The 22,205-nt window shown below is 41.0% G+C and overlaps 1 protein-coding gene across 6 annotated transcripts in view; it reads right to left on the bottom strand.

The window, feature by feature from the left end:
* AMPH (amphiphysin) overlaps positions 1–22,205 on the bottom strand; it is a 360,005-nt gene that overhangs the window by 128,294 nt on the left and 209,506 nt on the right. For all 6 annotated transcript variants that reach the window (XM_075315119.1, XM_075315120.1, XM_075315115.1 and 3 more), the window contains exons 4-8: positions 18,678–18,772; positions 17,758–17,853; positions 4,007–4,114; positions 3,711–3,796; positions 1,631–1,706 (exon numbers count right to left, since the gene is read on the bottom strand). In XM_075315119.1, the coding sequence (XP_075171234.1) occupies positions 1,631–1,706; positions 3,711–3,796; positions 4,007–4,114; positions 17,758–17,853; positions 18,678–18,772 (461 nt within the window). The remainder of the gene's footprint in view (positions 1–1,630; positions 1,707–3,710; positions 3,797–4,006; positions 4,115–17,757; positions 17,854–18,677; positions 18,773–22,205) is intronic.

Below are 22,205 nucleotides of genomic sequence, written 5' to 3'. Positions count from 1 at the left end.
CCATTGCTTGCTTCTACTTAAATGCCCTACTGTCATGATAAAATATCACTGTAGGGTGAACTTTTTACATTTTACATAAATTTCACCAGCAAGCCAAATAACCCTAACTTTCCATGAGTAGCATATATCAACATTACCCTGAAATGCTGCCAAAGATCTTTTAAAATGGATTGAGGCAAAATTGAAAACTGCTCTGTGGTCAGAATAATCAAAATGTAAAATTGTTCATGGATACCATGGATCCCATGTTCTATAGACTTAAGAGGAGAGGGACTATGCAGGATTATATCAGCCCATTATTCAAAAATTTGTATCTCTGATGGTACGGGTTGCTTTGGTGCTTATGGCATAAACAGGTTACACACATTAAAAAGCATTATTAATCTTGAGCATTATATACAGTGTATGCTCTCATCCAGATACTGTTTATTCAGTGATGACCTAGCATATTTCAGCAACACAATGCTAAACCACATACTGCATCCATCACAAAAGCTTGGCTTCTTAGAAGAGTTCAGATGATAAATGGGTCACCAGCAGTCCGGACCTGTCACCATTAGTAAACAATGGCCCAATACGAAACAAAAAATCTGACAAAGATGACCCAGGACTGTTGTGCTTACAAGTTGCTCTCTTCTGCCATTTCCAGTATTGCTCAAGTCATCGATCATGGACCATCCGGGTCACACAGCCTCTTCTCTGTGACAAGTCACTTTTGTGATGTGAGTCTATGAGACTCAGAAAGTGGGACTCATAGGCTTACATTAAGAGAGGAACTAACAGCCCATTATTTCAGATAATGAAATTTAAAAAAAAAATGGTGGAAAGGTATTTAAATGTTAGTCAGCGGCTTAGTGAAGAGCCTTTGTCGTAGACTACGTTACATTTCACACAAACAATTTTTTTACTGGAAAAACAACAGGTATCATGATCATCAAGATGGAACCTGATCAACCTCATTAAAACTTGGCTGGAATTGCCATTAACTTTGTTGTTTGACAAACTTGGCAATTAGCAGTGCTCTATACAGTATGTGTGCAATACAGCAGTACTATGTGTGTACTATGTATGGCCGTGCTATAGTGACATGATGTGTGTACATCTGTGATGTGTGTACATTTTAGCCTCTCGATGTGATGGTCCACGCCACGATGAAAAATACTGTGGAATTTATCTTTCATTTTTAATGAACGCAGTATAACAGGAATATGAACACTACAGGAGCCAATTATACTGCGTAAGAGAGAATGTTACAGCCATAGAAAGACCACTATAAAAGGAACTATAAGCTTATAATTACTCCTGGCCCCTTTCCAGCTGTATTTCACCAACTGAGAGGTAAATCTAGATACTGCCAAGAGTAGAAAGCGGGGTTGTACTAACAATATAGAAGTATATGAGCAAAAAATTCAGAAAGAGGAATGTGGCATTGGGAAACCTTTAAACTTGTGACCTCGTAATGCAATATTAATTCTATTCCTGATTGCAGTTACTGATATTATTACAGACATTGAGATCTTGTATGTAGGCAGCAGTTTTATTTGATTCTATTTTTTTACTCCCCTACAGAAAAATAAACTTTATGTACATAATTCTATTTTTATGAAGAAATATGAAGCAAATTACTTACCCCTGTGATTTCCTTATGAAATTTTGCCTCCAGACCTGATATGTTTTGGAACGTGTTCACATAGAAACCGATTCGTCTGGATTATTGATGAGTCACAATAAGAGGCAAGAAAAACAGTAAGAAGTTATTGTATTTTTTCAGTAGGCTCCTGAGACTGACCATTAATTTACGCTTTATTGAATTTTTTTGTTGTGTAAACTGTAAATTGATAAAAACCACACAAGTCAATATAGAGAAAATTCAATTTTAATTGATAAAGAATCAACAGTCGAATCATCCCCAAATGCCTTTGGTTTTTCATAATGGTCTCAAAAATGATGATAATGAGTACATTCTTTTCTTTCAATACTCAACACACGCAAATAAAATTGACTCTGTAGCTGTTATGCACTGTTTACATGTTTTTAATGGCGTTTTCTGTGTCATATGAATTATTTGTATTGATTTATCTAATAAACTACCGTATATTAATCATTACTATTCAGTGTGTTTTACCCATTCTTTTTAAGCTATACCTTTTGTTAGTTTCCAGCATGTTGGTGTACTGCCTGGGTAGTACCTGCTCTCTTTTTTTTTTTATCTTTAAAAAAAAGGGTATTGACATAACCAAGTATATAAATCTATCAATGCAACTTTCTGTTTGTTTATTTCTTTCTTTCATTTGTTTAGTCAATTTTCAAAATATTGCAACATTGTACTTACTTATTTGGCTTATGACTAGTGACACTTTTTCTTTGGACACCATTTTGTTACTATGAATGGTACTGCACAAATGTTAATTATTATTATTAATAATAACTAGCTGCAGTAATAGTAACTAGCTGCCGGGATAGTAACTGTCTCGCTGTCCGCCGCTCTCTATCCTTCCCTCTCTATCTGTAAAGAGAGAGACAGATAGAGAGAGATCTCTATCTGTCTCTCTCTTTCTCTAGCTGTCTCTCTCTCCCTGTCCACCTCTCTCTGTTCGTCTATCTCTCTTGTCTATCTCTCTCTGCCTCTCTCCTGTCTCTGTCTGTCTGTCGGTCTCTCTCTATCTATCTCTGTCTATGTCTCTGTCTTGCTCTCTGTCTGTCTCTTTCTCTCTATGTTTTTCGGTCACAATGTCAGTTTGTCTGTCGATCACTCTGTCTTTTGGTCTCTCTGTCTGTCTGTCTCTCTGTTTTTGTCTATCTGCCTCTCTGTCTGTCGGTCTCTCTCTGTCGGTCTCTCTGTCTATCTGTCTCTCTGTTTGTCTATCTGCCTCTCTGTCTGTCTCTCTATCTCTGTTTGTCTCTGTCTCTCTGTCTGTGTCTTTGTCTCTCTGTCCTTCAGTCTTTCTCTGTCTGTCAGTCTCTCTCTGTCTGTCGGTCTGTTTCTCTCTGACAGTCTCTCTGTCTGTCTTTCTGACTGTCTCTCTATGTCTCTCTGATTCTCTATGTCTCTCTGTTTCTCTATGTCTCTCTGTTTCTCTATGTCTCTCTGTCTCTGTTGGTCTCTCGGTCTGTCTTTGTCTCTCTGTCTCTGTCTCTATGTCTGTCTCTCTGTCTCTCTATGGCTGTTTGTCTCTCTGTCTGTTGGTCTCTCTGTCTGTCTCTCTGACTCTAAGTCAGTCTGTCTCTTTTTGTCTGTCTCTCTTTTTCTGTGTCTGTCTGTTTGTCTCTGTCAATCTGTCTCTGTCTTTGTCTGTCTCTGTATGTCTGTCTCTATGTCCATCTCTCCACTGAAATCCTAGACCTCACACATAAGCTTCTTTTACTAACAATGTCCTTTGTTGTCTATAGCAACCAATCAGAGCTTCTATTAATGGCCTGTAGCTCCCAGCAACATTGACTTTAATGAAAGCAGGTTTTTTGGTGGATAACTGTAAAGCATGTGGTTAAATTTTCCTCTCAAAACATAGTCTATGACATTCCTTGAGCCAAAAGGGACGTCTGTGCAAAACTTCGGGATTGTTAATGCAATGGTGCGGATTCCTTTAGTGGACATACACACATACACACATACACACATACACACATACATACACTTATCTTTATATATTAGATGATAATGATAATAATAATACAAATATTACATTAAAAAAGTGAGAAAATGATAATACCTGGACCATAATGATGGCAATTCCTCTTGCAAATCTGTATTAAAATCTTCAAACACTTTCTGTGCTTTCTGGAACTCTTCTTCGGCCTAGACAGCATAGGGTGAACTCTTAGTTGCAGGTTTTTCAAAGTAAGTTTTCTGATATTGACTACTGCACAACATACCAAGCTCTAAAACAAACTCTACAATAACTAGAATATAACGAAGAGCCAACACATAAAACACACATGTAACTCAAATAATTGTATATGTTATGTCATGATCAGAATATACTGGACATATGGGCTTGGTAAATACCTTTGTAATTCTCCCTTCATCTCTTCTCTTGGCATTCTGTAATGCTTCCAAATGATGTCTTGCACTGTCATAGTCAACTAATTTTCGGCTCCGCTTGGCAATCCGATTCTTTAAAAAATATTATGATTCAAAATGGGTATCAATATATTCAATTAGGTAAAGAATTTTTGAAAATAAGTATTCACAGTCTCCGGTTTGTAAACTAACCATATCTGCTTTCCCCACATACTGTACCTTATACCCAATGCTGGGAATAATGTTTTTCAAAGAACGTTGCATAAGGGATGTCAGTTTACCTACTGATGACAACTGTCAGATCCCTGGTGATCAGCTCGTTGTTAGGATGCTACACCGAGAAAAAGTACTTTGATCAGGGTAAAATCCCTATTATGTCACAGTACCTTAAAGGGAATCTGTCATCAGGTATTTGCTGCCTCATCTGAGAGCAACATAATGTACACAAAGAGATCCTTAATCCAACGATGTATCACTTAGATTACTGAGTGCAACCGTTCTGACACAATCAGAATTTTTAGCTTTAAACATACGCAGAGTCCAGAGAGCTGTCCTGCCCACACTAGGCTCTCTATAGGGATTGTACATTGACAGTGAGATGCCAATCACAGAAGGGGGCATGTCAGACCCCTGTGCCCTTGACATGTAGCACTGCAATGATAAGGGTTCTACTGTTTATACAAACATAGCAAATAAACAAAAGATCGGACTGTGACAAAACAGGCATCCCTGAATTTTCTGTGTTAACCCTCGCAGCATGCTGGCTTGAGCATACATGGCAAAAACCTGTTGACAAATTCCCTTTAAAGGGGTTGGGAGACCAAATCACTTACCCACAAGATAACTGAAATCTGACTGCTAGAGGTCTGCATACTTCAATTCCCAAGATTGATGGTGATACCAGCTCTTAAGCTGGGTTCACACATAGTGACAGCGACAACGACGTCGCTGTTACGTCACCATTTTCTGTGACACAACAGCGACCTTGTAAGTCGCTGTTATGATAGCTGCTTAGCTGTCAAACACAGCAGACGCAGCAGCGATCATAACGACACGCGTTGCTGTGGAAGCGATGCTGCGCTTGGTAACTAAGGTAAATATCGGGTAACCAACCAAAGTGCTTCTCTGGTTACCCGATATTTACCTTGGTTACAAGCGCACACCGCTTAGCGCTGGCTCCCTGCACTGGTAGCCACAGTACACATCGGGTTAATAAGCAAACCTTTGCTTATTTCCCGATGTGTAGTCTGGCTATGTGTGCAGGGAGCAGGAAGCCGGCACTGGCAGCCTGAGAGCGGCGGACGCTGTAACTAAAGTAAATATCGGGTAACCAAGGAAAGGGCTTCCCTTGGTTACCCGATGTTTACCTTGGTTACAGCTTACCGCAGGCTGCCAGACGCCGGCTCCCTGCATCCTGCTCGGTTCAGTTCGTCACTCTCTCGCTGTCACACACAGCGATGTGTGCTTCACAGCGGGAGAGCAACGAGCAAAAAATGAAGCAGGACATTCAGCAACGAGCGGCGACCTCACAGCAGTAGCCGGGTTGTTGCTGGATGTCACACACAGCGACAGCGACGGGACATCGCTGCTACGTCACAGAAAATGGTGACGTAGCAGCGACATCGTTGTCGCTATGTGTGAACCCAGCTTAAGTCACCTAGCGATTAACAACTTATCATCTATCAAGACCCTTGTCAGCACCCTAAAGATAAGCAACTTATCACCTATTTGTTATGATTTGCCAACCCTGTATTGTTTGGAGGAACATTCAGAATTCTAGGTACTATGGTGGTCCTAAATTAAAAAAATAAAGGAAATATTAAATCTAAGTTTATTGAGTGATATAACTGGGTTACAGGGTTGTGCTGACAAATACAGTAGAACAGATATGAAAGACAAAATTAAACTGGCATCACATAATTAGGGAACGGGAAAGTGCTTTACATAAGCAAAGTGTCTATTTTGTGTGTTACCATGGGAAATGGGCTAAAATAGAGTCTCCATATATAGCAGTCAGTGATGTGATTAACACTGCACAAAATTCACATGTAAGTCCTGAAACTCCCATAATAGAGTTAATCCAACTGTGTTATCCACAATTTCCCACATGCTGAAGGTGCATTCACACTGTGGCGGTCATTTAATATTGTGACTACACAGGCCAACCCGTATTTTTTGGATAATAAGACACACTTTTCCTCCCATAAATTTGGGAGGAAATTGAGGGATGAGTCTTATAATCTGAATACACCTTACCAGGAAGTGGTGGGGAGGGGTCGCAGGAGGCAGGTGTTGTGCTGGGGTCTGCGGGGCGCTGTGCTGGGGCATGTGTGGCGGACTGTGCTGGGGCCTGTGTTGCGGGCTGTGCTGAGACATGTGCGGCGGACTGTCCTGGGGCCTGTTCTGCAGCGACCTGTGCTGGGGGCCTGTGTGAGGGGCTTGTGGGGTGGGCTGTGCGGCAGGAGCATCCTGAAAATGTCAGCTGTGTGGGGTTCAAATAATGGCACCCGGAGGCAATGCATGTGCAGATGGAGCTCTTGGCTCATGATCTCATCTGCGCACACGTCACCTCTAGCCCATTGATCTCCCAGCAGCGGACTTCTCAGCTTGTCATTGAGCTGATATCTGCGCTTGCGCCGACTCCAGGCGCCATTTCTTTGAAGCCCGCACTGCCGACAGTTTCTGGAAGTTGCCTACCTCAAAGCATATGGCACACCCGCTGCCTGCACCACCCGCAGCATCAACCTGCTCCACCACTGCCCCTGTCTCCTGTGACCTCGCTCCACCACCGCTGCCATCCCCCCGGCAAGAGACCACCGACTTATAAGACAGACCCGGTTTTTTTGCTTTTTTTTTCTCTAAATATTGGGTGCATCTCATAATCCGATGCATCTTATAAACCAAAAATACGCTATACTGATCTGTAACAGATCGCTCAGTGCACATAAGCTGCCATTGTTCTCAGCGAAGGTCCTACATACTGTGTTACTGAGAACAACAATATTTTGTGCAGCCCAAAAAAATACTTTGGCTGAAGACTACTGTGAAAGGAGCCATCCTAAGAATCATTCCAGAAAATCATGCAGTATATATGCACCTTAAGATTACAGTGTACATAAGCAGCATATAAACGAGGTAGCACTGAATTGTGGACGTTATTAGGAACTAGGCTAATAATGTCTCAGATTTGTGTATGCCTTCTGTAGAGATTGGCAGGAATATTAATAAAGATTCAATAAAAAACAATTGTTTTTTATTGCAAAGCATATCTTCTGTATTGGAACATGTCTGCTGATTCTGGGATTGGAGGTATTCTGCAAAGCATCATCAGGGGTTGCTTTCAGGGTTCTGAAATGCAACCTGGGGATTTCCTGGGTAAGCTCTATTGTAGGCATTTTTCTATACCAAAAAAAAAAATCTTAGCCGGCCCCCTTCCCCAACACCACAGAAATACCTTTAAACAAACCTAATATTGTTCTTGTCCGAGACCCAGTCTAGATTGTTTAAGGACCTTTGGTGGCTGCACAGTCATGTGACATGATGTAACCAAAGGTTCTTAATTTCAGAAGTCTAAAAGAACTGAACAGGAGACAGGCTGGTATGCAGGACTGGCATTAAGTGGAAGGGAGAGCAAACTGGGCAATTTCCCAGGGCCCCCATTCTCCTAGTGATCCCAGCATTAATCTTGGTTAGTATTCCAGCAACTCGAACAAGGACTTATAAAATCAAAGACTTTTATTCCAAAAATTTAAAATCGAGTGACATGGTTAAAAAAACATATGGTACACCAATGTGGAGGTACGCTTATGCGTTTCGGACTGGGGAGTCCTTACTCATAGTTATGAATAAGTCTTTGATTTTATAAGTCCTTGGTCGAGTTGCTGGAATACTAACCAAGATTTGTGTCTCCATGATTATCTGGAATCAAGTTCCCTGCACCGCCCTGGATTGATTGGATTCCTCCAGACGTTACATGTGCTATGGTTCGGTGAGCTGACATATTTTGTTTTTCTTGGTCCCAGCATTACTCTGATATGATAAGGCTATGTTCACACACTGCGTTTTTTACCTGCGTTTTTGGTGCGTTTTTGCTGCAGAAATTTCTTGAGAAATTCTTGTAACCTTTCTGCAGACATTCCCCAGCAAAACCTATGGCAAAAAAAATTAGCTGTGCACACACTGTGTTTTTTTCTTAAGAAAATTCTTTCAGTAGATTTTCTTAAGAAAAAGAATGAGCATGTCACTTCTTTTCTGCAGCTAACTGCGATGTTTGCCATAGATAATGACACAATAACGCAGGGAGCAACCAGCGGTAAAAACGCACCAAAAATGCACCAAAAACGCACCAAATCGCGGTAAAAACGCAGGTGCGTTTTTGGTGCGTTTTTTAACGCAGGTGCACTAATCCTTCAATCTCAAGAAATTTCTTAAGAGTATGGAGAGGCTGTGGACAAAAAGCACAATAGGGTCTTACCCCCAAACACACAAGGGGAACACAATTGGGGTTACTCACCAAGTCGAGTTGTGAGAGTCACAACTACTGTAAATGCATGAGAATTAGGCCACGACAACAGCAACCCACAGGCTGATAACAGAAAGTAATGGAGAGAGGGTACTTTAAACACCGCGCCGATGACCACTGGTAAAGATGATAAGATCAATGTCGCTTTATTTCATGTTCAGGTCTACGTGTTTCAGGAGGCTCTGCTCCCTTCTTCAGGACAAACAGCACAAGAAACATCAAATCTCTGAGAGATTTGATGTTTCTTGTGCTGTTTGTCCTGAAGAAGGGAGCAGAGCCTCCTGAAACACGTAGACCTGAACATGAAATAAAGCGACATTGATCTTATCATCTTTACCAGTGGTCATTGGCGCGGTGTTTAAAGTACCCTCTCTCCATTACTTTCAAGAAATTTCTTAAGAAATTTTCTTGAGAAAAATCCTTTTTCTAGTGTGCACATAGCCTTAGACTGCTTAAGGACCTTTGTAACATCACAGTAATGCGACTGTGGTGTAACCAAAAGTCTCTTAATTACAGTAGTCTGAAGTTTAAGAGAAAGGCTGATATGTATGCACAGTGTGTGTGTATTTATTTATTTATGATACACATGTTACACACAGGGATTGGAGGGGTATGTTGATGTTCCAGAATGTGATATGATTATATTTGAATAATTATTTTTTTATTTGTGCAAGAACAAACATGGATTTTTGTTCATGAAAAAAAAAATAAGATAACCTCTGAAAATAAGCCCTAGCCCATCTTTTGGAGTAAAAAACATGATATACGATGTTGTCTTATTTTTGGAGAAACATGGGTAATCAGCAATTTCCATGACTTACATACTTTACAGTCATATGAAAAAGTTTGGGCACCCCTGTTAATGTTAACCTTTTTTTTTTATAACAATTTGGGTTTTTGCAACAGCTATTTCAGTTTCATATATCTAATAACTGATGGACTGAGTAATATTTCTGGATTGAAATGAGGTTTATTGTACTAACAGAAAATGTGCAATCCGCATTTAAACAAAATTTGACCGGTGCAAAAGTATGGGCACCCTTATCAATTTCTTGATTTGAACACTCCTAACTACTTTTTACTGACTTACTAAAGCACTAAATTGGTTTTGTAACCTCATTGAGCTTTGAACTTCATAGGCAGGTGTATCCAATCATGAGAATAGGTATTTAAGGTGGCCACTTGCAAGTTGTTCTCCTATTTGAATCTCCTATGAAGAGTGGCATCATGGGCTCCTCAAAACAACTCTCAAATGATCTGAAAATATAGATTATTCAACATAGTTGTTCAGGAAAAGGATACAAAAAGTTGTCACAGAGATTTAAACTGTCAGTTTCCACTGTGAGGAACATAGTAAGGAAATGGAAGAACACAGGTACAGTTCTTGCTAAGCCCAGAAGTGTCAGACCAAGAAAAATATCAGAAAGGCAGAGAAGAAGAATGGTGAGAACAGTCAAGGACAATCCACATACCACCTCCAAAGACCTGCAGCATCATCTTGCTGCAGATGGTGTCAATGTGCATCAGTCAACAATACAGCACAAGTTGCACAAGGAGAAGCTGTATGGGAAAGTGATGCAAAAGAAGCCGTTTCTGCAAGCACGCCACAAACAGAGTCGCCTAAGGTATGCAAAAGCACATTTGGACAAGCCAGTTACATTTTGGAAGAAGGTCCTGTGGACTGATGAAACAAAGATTGAGTTGTTTGGTCATACAAAAAGACGTTATGCATGGAGGCAAAAAAGCCACGGCATTCCAAGAAAAGCACTTGCTACCCACAGTAAAATTTGGTGGAGGTTCCATCATGCTTTGGGGCTGTGTGGCCAATGGCACTGGGAATCTTGTTAAAGTTGAGGGTCACATGGATTCAACTCAGTATCAGCAGATTCTTGACAATAATGTGCAAGAATCAGTGATGAAGTTGAAGTTACGCAGGGGATGGATATTTCAGCAAGACAATGATCCAAAACACTGCTCCAAATCTACTCAGGCATACATGCAGAGGAACAATTACAATGTTCTGGAATGGCCATCCCAGTCCCCAGACCTGAATATCATTGAAAATCTGTGGGATGATTTGAAGCGTGCTGTCCATGCTCGGCGACCATCAAACTTAACTGAACTGGAATTGTTTTGTATACGGGAATGGTCAAATATACCTTCATCCAGGATCTCATTAAAAGCTACAGGAAGCGACTAGAGGCTGTTATTTTTGCAAAAGGAGGATCTACAAAATATTAATGTCACTTTTATGTTGAGGTACCCATACTTTTGAACCGGTCAAATTTTGTTTAAATGCGGATTACAGATTTTCCGTTAGTACAATAAACCTCATTTCAATCCAGAAATATTACTGAGTCCATCAGTTATTAGATATATGAAACTGAAATAGCTGTTGCAAAAACCCAAATTGTTATAAAGAAAAAAGGTTAACATTAATAGGGGTGCCCAAACTTTTTCATATGACTGTATCTTACACGCTTCTAAAAAGTGTCCATTATAGGACAATGAAAAAAAAATAACATACTGTAGATCTGACCCTAATATTAATTGCACTACTAGATGATCAGTTAGTGTTAATACGAGAGGCTGCTGGTAAGTCTTTGGCTTTATGATCTTTTTTTTTTCTATGGTAACGAATGTTACATCACATGAAAGCCTTATGTGTCTAATATATGTTTTCAAAATTTTGTGTTTGTTGCTTATGGCAACAGTGTTCTACGCACGCGAGAAAACAAAATGGCGGGTTCTAATGCATTATTCACAGCAACTGAGAGCAGAGGAGTGATAAAATTCTTGTTTCTGCAAGGAAAGTCCGCAAAGGATATTCATGGTGATATGTGGCAGACATTGGGGGATCAATGCCCTTCATATTCCACAGTTAAGAACTGGGTTGCCAAATTTAAAACGGGCCACTTCAGCACCAATGATATGGAACGTCCTGGATGACAGAGAGTGGTTGTTGTTCCGGAGAACGTCGATGCTGTGCACAACCTCATACTGGAGAATCGATGAATTTCAGCTAAAGCAATAGCAGACATCATGGGGATTTCCCGTGAACGTGTTTCTGTCATTATTCATGAACATTTGAACATGAGAAAGCTGTCTGTAAAGTGGATCCCCAAATGTTTGACAACAGATCAGAGAAGCATGCGAGTGAAAACTTCTAGGTCCATTTGTCAGCGTTTCCGGACTGATAAGAACTTACTGGATCAATTGGTCACTATGGATGAGACTTGGATTTATTTGTATGACCCTGAAAACAAGGAGCAGTTAAAAGAGTGGAGGCACAGTGGTTCTCCTCATCCAAAGAAGTTCAGGGTGCAAAAATCATCCACTAAGGGGATGGCGTCTGTGTTCTGGAATAAGGAAGGCGTGCTGCTAGTGGACTACCTTCAAAAGGGTTCCACCATCAATGCAAGGTATTACATTGAACTTTTGGACCAATTGAAGGCAGCTCTGAAGGCTACCAGGCGCGGCAAGCTGTCCAAAGGAATCCTATTCCTGCAAGACACCGCCTCCGCTCACACTGCACAAGCGACCATGGCAAAACTGTCAGGGCTGGGCTTCCAGCTGGTTGACCACCCACCTTATTCACTAGATCTCGCTCCCTCCAACTATCATGTTTCCAAACCTGAAGAAAGACCTCAAGGGTACCAAATTTCACAAAATTTCTGCTGCTACATGGCTGCTACTGATGCCTGGTTTGAGGCACAACCAAAATCCTTCTTTTTGGTAGGCTTACAGAACTTGGAATATCGATGTAAGAAGTGTGCTGACATCAGTGGAGAGTATGTGGAATAAATGTAAAGTTTCATCATCTTATCCCGTTTCTTCTGGATAAAGCCAAAGACTTAGCAGCAGCCTCTCGTAGATGCCATGTCATTATTCATCCATTACATTCAGCAAGCCATCAGTAGATGCTATTGTACCTGTTTACACACCTCAATGCATGTTATAACATCAGGACTATACGATGCTATATGTTTATTCAACCACTGATATGCATACACCATATTCACTATTGCTTATGTGGCTGAATCAACAAGACACAGTGACCTGACCTATAAGATGATGTGACATTACAGTGGTATCATTCTACAATCACCACTTCCATGGCTATAAACCAGGGAGCCACTCTGTATAACTTTATGCAAAATAGTTATCAAATTCCAAATCACAATTATAAAATAGGTATTAGCTACATGGATTCTGAGATTTTATCTGTGTAACCTGAGAGCAGCTTATTGGGAGAGCAGAGAGCCTGTTTTCAGCTATGTGTCACTTATTAGGCTGTGTGCTGTAGTTTCAATACAATCAGTGTTTTATTAGCAAGAGATCATCACTGCTAGACTACATGTCTCGTGCAGGCCAGTCAAGTCAGGGTAATTTGTGTAACGGCGCCTTCACCACTGATTAGCAGCTTGCTAACAATTCACAGTGTCCTCAGGAAACTACCAGTCAGGGATGTGGGCAGGGATATTCACAGCTCAGAAGTCTTAGCTCTTATACATCTGCAAATGACAAAGCAGGGATTCTATCAAAACTGCAAAAAGCAGTGCAGTAAGTGATACATTACATCGCTGGGATCAGGTCTCTGCCCCTTTATCATGCTGCTCTCAGATTCCATAGCATAAACCTGCTGACAGATTCCCTTTAATATTATATAATGGTTTAGCACACAAGTCTTGACATCTCTTTACCTGGTGGTCATTTGATGCTACCTACCAAGCACAGCCTTGGGGAATTTTTTTTAGTAAAACTGAAGGATTTCCTGACCCAATAATGACAACTAGAAATCATGAACAAATACACTATACTATAAAAGAGAACCTTATAGGACATTTGGCAGCATGAATCAGTCTGGCTGCATTATTGCAGCCCTGTATATATCTCACTGTGAAGTGCTCAGAGAATACATACTCCAGCTAGGGCCATGCATCTTGGTTGACTAGTCCGAGGCAAGTCCTGAGCGGCTTCTTTCTGGCCTGCTTAGGGAGAAGCCATCAAGAATCTACCGCGGACTAGGCATCCACAGTGATGAGCGAGCACTACCATGCTCCGGTATTTGGTACTCGTAATGAGCAGTTTTATGCTCGGACTGGCTTGATTCGTGTACCAAGTATAATGGAAGTCAATTGGAAACTCAAGCATTTTTCCGGAACATGTTCCAGAAAAATTCTCTAGTTCCCCATTGACTTCCATTATACTCGGTACACAAGTTGAGCGTCCGACTACTTGTTATGAGTACCAAATACCCGAGCATGGTAGTGTTCGCTCATCATTAGCCATTCACGGCCCCTGGCTGCTTTCCAAAGTTTGTTTTCTCGGAAACCCCGGGTGTTTCAGAGTGAAACATGCCCAGCTGCAATATCGCAGTCAGACGGACTCAGGCTACCCGTGGTTTCATCAGCAAGAATCTCATGTCAGGTTCACTTTAACTACTAAATAGCACAGGAGACCCGGTACAGAATTTCCTATACAGATTTCTACACTGGTTCTAGTGGCCGGCTAATGGGGTAACAGTGAATGTTACCAAGCCTGCAGGCCCCGCTATATTATCTGTATAGATTCTATCAAAAAGCAGCAGCCAGAAATGTGAGCTTGTTGGACTTCTGTCATCATAACAAGGAAAATGGTTTTCTACGGATGTAAAAAATGGCTTTTCTCGTGTTGTTATCATGGGGATGATAGATGACACATTTTAGGCAATCTTCTCATCCTGTCTGTCTAGATGTGTTCATTTATTACTGTGGATAGATGGATGAAAAAAACAGCAGTCATTTCACAGCACCACACCTTTGCAGATATGCGGTCCAATTATTAGTACCTTCTTTTGCTGAGGATAAATTTAACCTTGTAACGACCAGAACCTTTTGGTTTTGGAGCTTTCGCTATTCTCATCCCTAGTTCCACAGCCATATCTATTTTAGTGTTGTTGTTTTTTGCATGCAAAGCTGACTGCTTTTATTGATACTATTTTGGGGTACGAATAGCATTTTGATCGCTTTTTTGTATTTGTTTTGTTTGTGGCAATTTTGGTATTGTGAATTTCTTCCTTGCTGTTTAATGTATTAATAATACTGATGTATTGCATTATATAGGTAAATCACAGCTTTGCTATGGAGCTGAGGTTCACAGGAGAACCAAGATGGCAGTTACAGGGGTCTTTGTAACCCACTGATTCCACATGGTTGTGTTGCGGGAAGCCAAAAGAAGCTTGTGTGCCTGCCAGCACTACCGTAATTTAAATGACACTCTCAGAGGTTGACAGCAGCAGCTTTAAGAGGTTCAGCTACAGTGATCAGAGAACACTTTGGTGGCATTAGTTATAGGCAGATGCCTGTAACTCTCTATGTGACTGCAGACTGACAAACTGGAACTACATAAACTCCCCTGTATCTCTAGAGAAAGTGGGCAGCAACGTGACTTGAAGTATGCAAATCGTATACATATGCGGTCATATGACAACTAGATTCTCATCTTCTCTCAATAGTGCTATTTAAAGAAGTAGATAAGACTCTAGTGGACTTGTGACTACAACTATGCAAGTCTCATACCTGCAGTCACATGACCACCAACTCGCACTTGAGATACCGGGAAATTGTGACACCACGCACATTGCACAAAGTCATGATTCGGCAATCTGACGTCACATAGACTGACTGCAGACATTTATTTTGAGACTTTAAAACCCCTTTAACCCCTTAACGACCGCAGGCAGTAAAATTACGTCCTAGCGGTCATAACGTTACTGCCCGCGGTCTGCCGGCAGCAGCATGCTGCGATCGGGGCACATCTCAGCTGATTTTCACAGCTGAGATGTGTGCCTGCTAGGCACGAGCAGAATCGTTATCTGCTTGTGCCGTTTAACCCCTTAAATGGCAATGTCAATATGTGACAGCGCCATTATAAGCGCGATCACGGTAAACTTTTACTTACCGCCCGATACCGGAAGTCACGTGACGCGATCATGTGACTTCCGGTAGTTGTCATGGTAGCACAGGGTCATGTGATGACTCCTGTACTACACATGACTTGCTTTCACTTTCACTGTGCCCGCGGCCCAGTGAAAAAGAAAGTGAGCGTATCTGCTGTTTACAGCTGTGTAGCTGTGATCAGCAGATAGTGCAGAGCGATCGGATTGCTGATTGCTATAGCCCACTAGGGGGACTAGTAAAATAAAAAAAAAAGTAAAAAAAAAAAGTTTTAAAAAATTAAAAAAAAATTAAAAACCTAAATGTTCAAATCACCCCCCATTCGCCTCATTGAAAATTAAAGAGTTAAAAAAATAAAAAATATACACACATTTGGTATCGCCGCATTCAGAAACGCCCGATCTATCAAAATATAAAATCAATTAATCTGATCAGTATATGGCGTAACGGCAAAAAAATTCCAAACGCCAAAACGACTTTTTTTTGTCGCCACAACTTTTGCGCAAAATGCAATAAGAGACGATCAAAACGTAGCATCTGCGCAAAAATTGTACCGTTAAAAACGTCAGCTCGAGACGCAAAAAATAAGCCATCACTGAGCCATAGATCCCGAAAAATGAGAACACTACGGGTCACGGACTATGGTGTAAAACGTGCGCAACTTTTTTCGGACAAACTTCCGATTTTTTTTAACCCCTTATATAAAAGTAAACCTATACATGTTTGGTTTCTACAAACTCGCACTGACCTGAGGCATCACACCCACACATCAGTTTTACCATATAGTGAACACAATGAATAAAATATCTCAAAACTATAGTGCTATCGCACTTTTTTTGCAATTTTTCTGCATTTGGAATTTTTTGCCGTTTTTCAGTACACTATATGGTAAAACTTATGGTTTCATTTAAAAGTACAGCTTGTTCCGCAAAAAATGAGCCCTCACATGACCATATTGACTGAAAAATAAAAAAAGTTACGTCTCTCAGAAAAAGAATGGCGAAAAAAAAAACGTAAAGCGAAAAATCGGCCGGTCGTGAAGGGGTTAATTTCCTACCTCATTAATTAGGAACATTACTGAGCAATTAATTGAATTCATTATGAATTTCATAAGTTTCCCATTCTGGTGACTCCAGTGCTGAGGCCAATGATTGGCCTTGTGTGGTGACGAGGCACTGTGAAACCTGTGTAAGGGCAGGTGAGGGCCTAAGAAAGATAAGTACAATGTATTTATTATTTTTTAACCTTTTATTTCTCCTCCCTTTACTATGCATTTGGTCTCACATTATAATAAATGACTCTTCTTTACAATCAGGGCACTTTCAATTCAGACCAATTATATCTTGACGGAATTTAATTCGCCAGAAAAATCAAGCAACTCTTTTGAAAACTAATTTCATGTAAACTATCCAGACATTTTATATCATGTGTAATAAACTTACTTTGCCACGTTACCGCATTATTTGTCTGGGCCTTTCACCATTGTCTCAGTCATCTTGAAAAGATACTGCGTGCACTCAGCCATCCAGCCAACTGAAGAGCAGCTATTCTGGACAACCTAGACATCCAGCTCACTAGCCAGTCACGGAACTGGTTCAGGTCCTCATGGCCTCTGTTTTCTGATTGCTATGCCCAACGCTATTTTTTTACTCTTCTAATACAATCTGTACAATTTTTAGTGACTTTACTAGTCTTATAACCTGGCTGTTTCTTCAAGACTCTTCTGCATGACCTTTGGATGCCTACTTTAGTTTGATTTCAGAGTATTTTGCCAAAATACTCGACCTGAATTTCTTGGTTCTGTTTCTGTCCTTGTCTAGTGTTACCCCGGCCAATTAGTTTCCCCTCAACTTGTTACATTAGTCAGGGTCTATATTGTGGACACAATCTAGGAGCCACAGAAAGTGAAGTGTGGATCCCTGTAGAAGGTTTCAAAGTTGAATACTGGGGATCTTCTTAGACTCTGCCAATTAGGGAGGCCAGTGCAAAGGCCCGTGGAAGCCCAGTTTGAGCTATTTCATCACATTATGACTTCTCAAGTCACTCTTAATTGCTGTGATCTGTCTTACATACAGTTGAAGATTTATACATTCTTTATACACTATTATTTTAAATGATAGTCCATGCATACTTCTCAGCATGGTAATTTACTCATTTTGCTTCCTCAACCAAAAAGAAAAACTCAAACGCATGTCTTAAAAATTCTGTAGTCAGATGTCAGTAAGGAAGTGTTACCATCGTATTGTTAGATAAGGAAATGGACACGTTTTTCTTACCTTAATATCAGGAAACTGCCCTAAATATGTATCAAGTGTTATCAAAGCTCCATCAACTAACTTCTGATGAAAATCCTCCCACAGTGCGTCGCATTTCTGTAACATTAAAAAACAAATAAAACAAAATGTTTTTTACATGTTTTGATATTAAACCATATCAGTAAAACTTCTAAGTAAAATTAGAAATTGTGCAGATATTATATATGTATTTGTCATCATTTTTTACTTGTTTGCATTGTTTTATTTTCATTACAGATTGAGACTTTGTAATGGTGATTTAAAAAATAAAACTTAAAATATCAATAGTAATGAAGCCTAATATTTTAACAAAATAATTTAGCGAAAACTACACAAACTAATAAATCAGCCATGTAATTAAATAAAACTAATTGTCAGCCAAACAGGTACATATTATATTGAAAATTATAGAACTTGTGGTTAAATAAATCAAAATATAACCTAGCACCAAAAGCAAATTATGCTGAGGCTATATATAACAATATATAAACCTATTCACATACAATATAGACAGAAACATGTATAGTATAATATATAAATCTTTATTAAATTACAAATATAAATATAGAATAAAATACAATAAATATGCATAAGGCAACACAACTCAACAGAAGGAGATAACGGGCATGATATGAAAGCAGGACAAACTATATAAAGTGAGTAATTAACTGAAAGGACAAAGAACCTATCAGACATTCAATAAAAAGCTGCAAGCATAATAATAAGTAACCCAATGTGAAAAAGCCAAAATACACACGCCTACCTGTCCTACTGGACTGTACTATATTTATACAATTATAGCGTTCAAGCTTTTGGCTATATTCTCTGTGAATCGGTTTATAAGTTGTTTCCGTGACCCTGTATTTTCAGCAAACATAAATTGTACTAAGTTCGGTACTCACCTCTCCTACCATTTTGACATCATCTCTTCCATACCAGTCAGGTTCATACACTTCATGAAGGGATTCTGTAAGCTTCAGAGACGCTTCTTGCATTCCTTTAATACAGGAACAAAAAATATTATTCCAATTCAGATTTTCAAGTCATAAATAGCCACTAGATCCCCACTAGATCTGAGATCCAGGAGGGTTTGGTATTAAAGATTTCAAGTGTGGATGTTTGAATATATTATATAGGAATACTTATATTGGCATGCCCTCGATATACTAATAAGAGACCCTTTAACCATTGTTTAGCCTTTTATATTACTTGATACTGAATTATTTCTTTGTAATGAGTTATAACATATATTGCACTAAGCAAGCATTGCTCCATATTGTGTCCATGTCAAAGTTGTTAGACCTCCCCAAGGTCAGAACCATCAGTGATCCACTGTTTGTGTATTTTTAAGTGTTTTTTTTCATGTCTGTCTAAGTTGGATGTTATTTTTCAATAACATTTTAATATTTATTTTTTTAATCATATAGATTTGAGATCTAACTAGTGAACTCTTTCCATCTGTGACTACTACATCACATTGGGTGATGAGCACTCCTTGCATACAATTGTTCATGGGCGAGCACTAAAATTTGCAGGTGCTCATTCCTCGCGTCGAGACATTCTGAAAGGGCTCAGCTTGAGTAACGAGTATAATGGAAGTCAACTATTGGGCAGTTCGGCTTTCCGCCCACATACAGCCATCCATAAGGAGAGCATTTTCTTTTTACACACTACATTCAAAAAAGTTGATTTACCCCCCAGTGGGAGACATTCAGAGACTACAAATGGCTCTCCCTGGGGTGCCTGCACACATCATGCAGTGAAGCAAGCCTGTGCATGGTGGTCGCTGTTTCACAGAAAAACATCCGAGCACCTGCGATACTCACCGAGTGTACCCGAGCACTCTGATGCTTGATCGAGTTAAGAGCAGTGCCAAGCATGCTCGCTCATCATTAAAGGGGTGGTTAACCCATATTTTTTATTGTCTAGATCGATATTATATTGAGAAACAATGTTTCTCTCAAATACCTTATGCTGGCAATAGTGCCAGTGAGAGGCGCTACTGCAGATCACTGTTCCCCACTCCGTGACCCCCGGGCTCCGTGACCTCGGGGATCCGATGACGTCACGTCAAGTTCCTGACTAGAGATGAGCGAACTGGTCCCGGTTCGGCTCGAGGCCGGTTCGCCGAACGGGGGTCCCGTTCGAGTTCGGTTCGTCGAACGTTCGACGAACCGAACTCGAACGTATAGGCTAGAATGGGAGGCAATCACAAACACATAAAAATGCATTATAAATGTACACAAAGAGTTAATAAACATTGCCATAACACTTACCGGTCCTCGCGATCCCTTCTGCACTCTGTCTCCTGCCGCTATTCCATCCGATGATCGCTGAATCCTCCCGGTGACCTGCACTGCCAGCAGAGATGCAGGACCTATCGTGACGTCAAAATAGCCATGTGACCAGTCACGTGGCTATTATCTCATTGGCTACAGACTGGTCACATGACTATGACACGTCATGTAGGACCTGCGAGTGCATCTCTCCGGTACACGGTGCACATATGTGTATCGCCGTGTACCGGCGACATGCTCTAGCACACGGTCGACTCCCCGTTCCGTTAGGGACCGGCTGACAAAGCCGGTCATTAACGGAGATCACCGTTGCCATAGCAACGCAGTTAGCGGTGACGTCACCGCTAACCGCGGCTCCGAGAGCACCGTTGCTATGGTAACGCGTCTGTCAGCGTTACCGCTAGCAGCCAGCACTGATCACTCACGGAGTGAAGGCTGCACGCTGCTTCCCGATTGTAGTGATGATTGTAGTGAGGATGGAGGTTCCCCAGCCCCAAGTGATGAGCTGGTGAACCTCATCCTCACTACAATCGTCACTACTACTACACTAGTGATGATTGTAGTGAGGATGGAGGTTCCCCAGCCCCAAGTGATGAGCTGGTGAATCTCATCCTTCCTCACTACAATCATCACTACTACTACACTAGTGATGATTGTAGTGAGGATGGAGGTTCCCCAGCCCCAAGTGATGAGCTGGTGAATCTCATCCTTCCTCACTACAATCGTCACTACTACTACACTAGTGATGATTGTAGTGAGGATGGAGGTTCCCCAGCCCCAAGTGATGAGCTGGTGAATCTCATCCTCACTACAATCGTCACTACTACTACACTAGAAAGAAAGAAGACAGAAGAGCAGGATCGTGGAGGGCTGACAGGGGGTAATAAAGATGGAGTCTCTAATGTGTCTGTGTATTTATTTCTATTAAAGTATTTTTTCTCTGTGTGGTGTCTTTTTTTTAACCCTTTATTGGAGATTCTTAATGGCCGGGTCAAACGTGCCTGACATTAAGAATCTCTGGCTTAATACTGGCTGGTAAAACAAAGCCAGTATTAACTCATGATTACCCAACAAGCCACCCGGCTCCAGGGCTGTTGGAAGAGTTGGATACAGCGCCAGATGATGGCGCTTCTATGAGAGCGCCATTTTCTGGGACGGCTGCGGACTGAAATCCGCAGCAGAGGCGCCCACAAACCTCGGGCTAACCTGTGCTGCGGATTCCAATCCCCAGCTGCCTAGTTGTACCCGGCTGGACACAAAAATAGGGCGAACCCCACGTCATTTGTTTTTTAATTATTTCATGAAATAAGTGAAATAATTAAAAAAAACGGGCTTCCCTATATTTTTGGTTCCCAGCCGGGTACAAATAGGCAACTGGGGGTTGGAGGCAGCCCGTGGCTGCCAGCTGTACCTGGCTAGCATACAAAAATATGGCGAAGCCCACGTCATTTTTTTGGTGGGCAAAAAAATTCTGCATACAGTCCTGGATGGAGTATGCTGAGCCTTGTAGTTCTGCAGCTGCTGTCTGCTCTTCTCCATACAGACAGACAGCAGCTGCAGAACTACAAGGCTCAGCATACTCCATCCAGGACTGTATGCAGAAGTTTTTTGCCCCCTGAAAAAATTATGTGGGCTTCGCCATATTTTTGTATGCTAGCCAGGTACAGCAGGCAGGTACGGCTGCCCCCAACCCCCAGTTGCCTATTTGTACCCGGCTGGGAACCAAAAATAAAGGGAAGCCCTTTTTTTATTATTTCATGAATTTCATGAAATAATTAGAAAACAAATGACGTAGGCTTCGCCCCATTTTTGTGTCCAGCCAGGTACAACTAGGCAGCTGGGGATTGGAATCCGCAGCACAGGTTGGCCTGAGCTTTCTGGGCCCCACTGCTGCGAATTGCAGTCTGCAGCCGCCTCAGAAAATGGCATTTTCATAGAAGCGCCATATTCTGGCGCTGTATCCAACTCTTCCAGCACCTGCCTGCTATACCTGGCTAGCATACAAAAATATGGCGAAGCTCACGTCCTTTTTTTGTAGTTTTTTGGCAAAAAAAATAAAAAATGCTTCCCTGGATTTTCCATTGCCAGTGAAGGTAACACCAAGCAGTGGGGGTTAGCAGCCAGTAGCTGCTT

Source organism: Anomaloglossus baeobatrachus, chromosome 6 (genome assembly GCF_048569485.1).
Source record: "Anomaloglossus baeobatrachus isolate aAnoBae1 chromosome 6, aAnoBae1.hap1, whole genome shotgun sequence".
Lineage (NCBI taxonomy): Eukaryota > Metazoa > Chordata > Amphibia > Anura > Aromobatidae > Anomaloglossus > Anomaloglossus baeobatrachus.
Note: the sequence above shows the minus strand (reverse complement) of the source record. Positions and strands in the feature narration are given on the sequence as shown.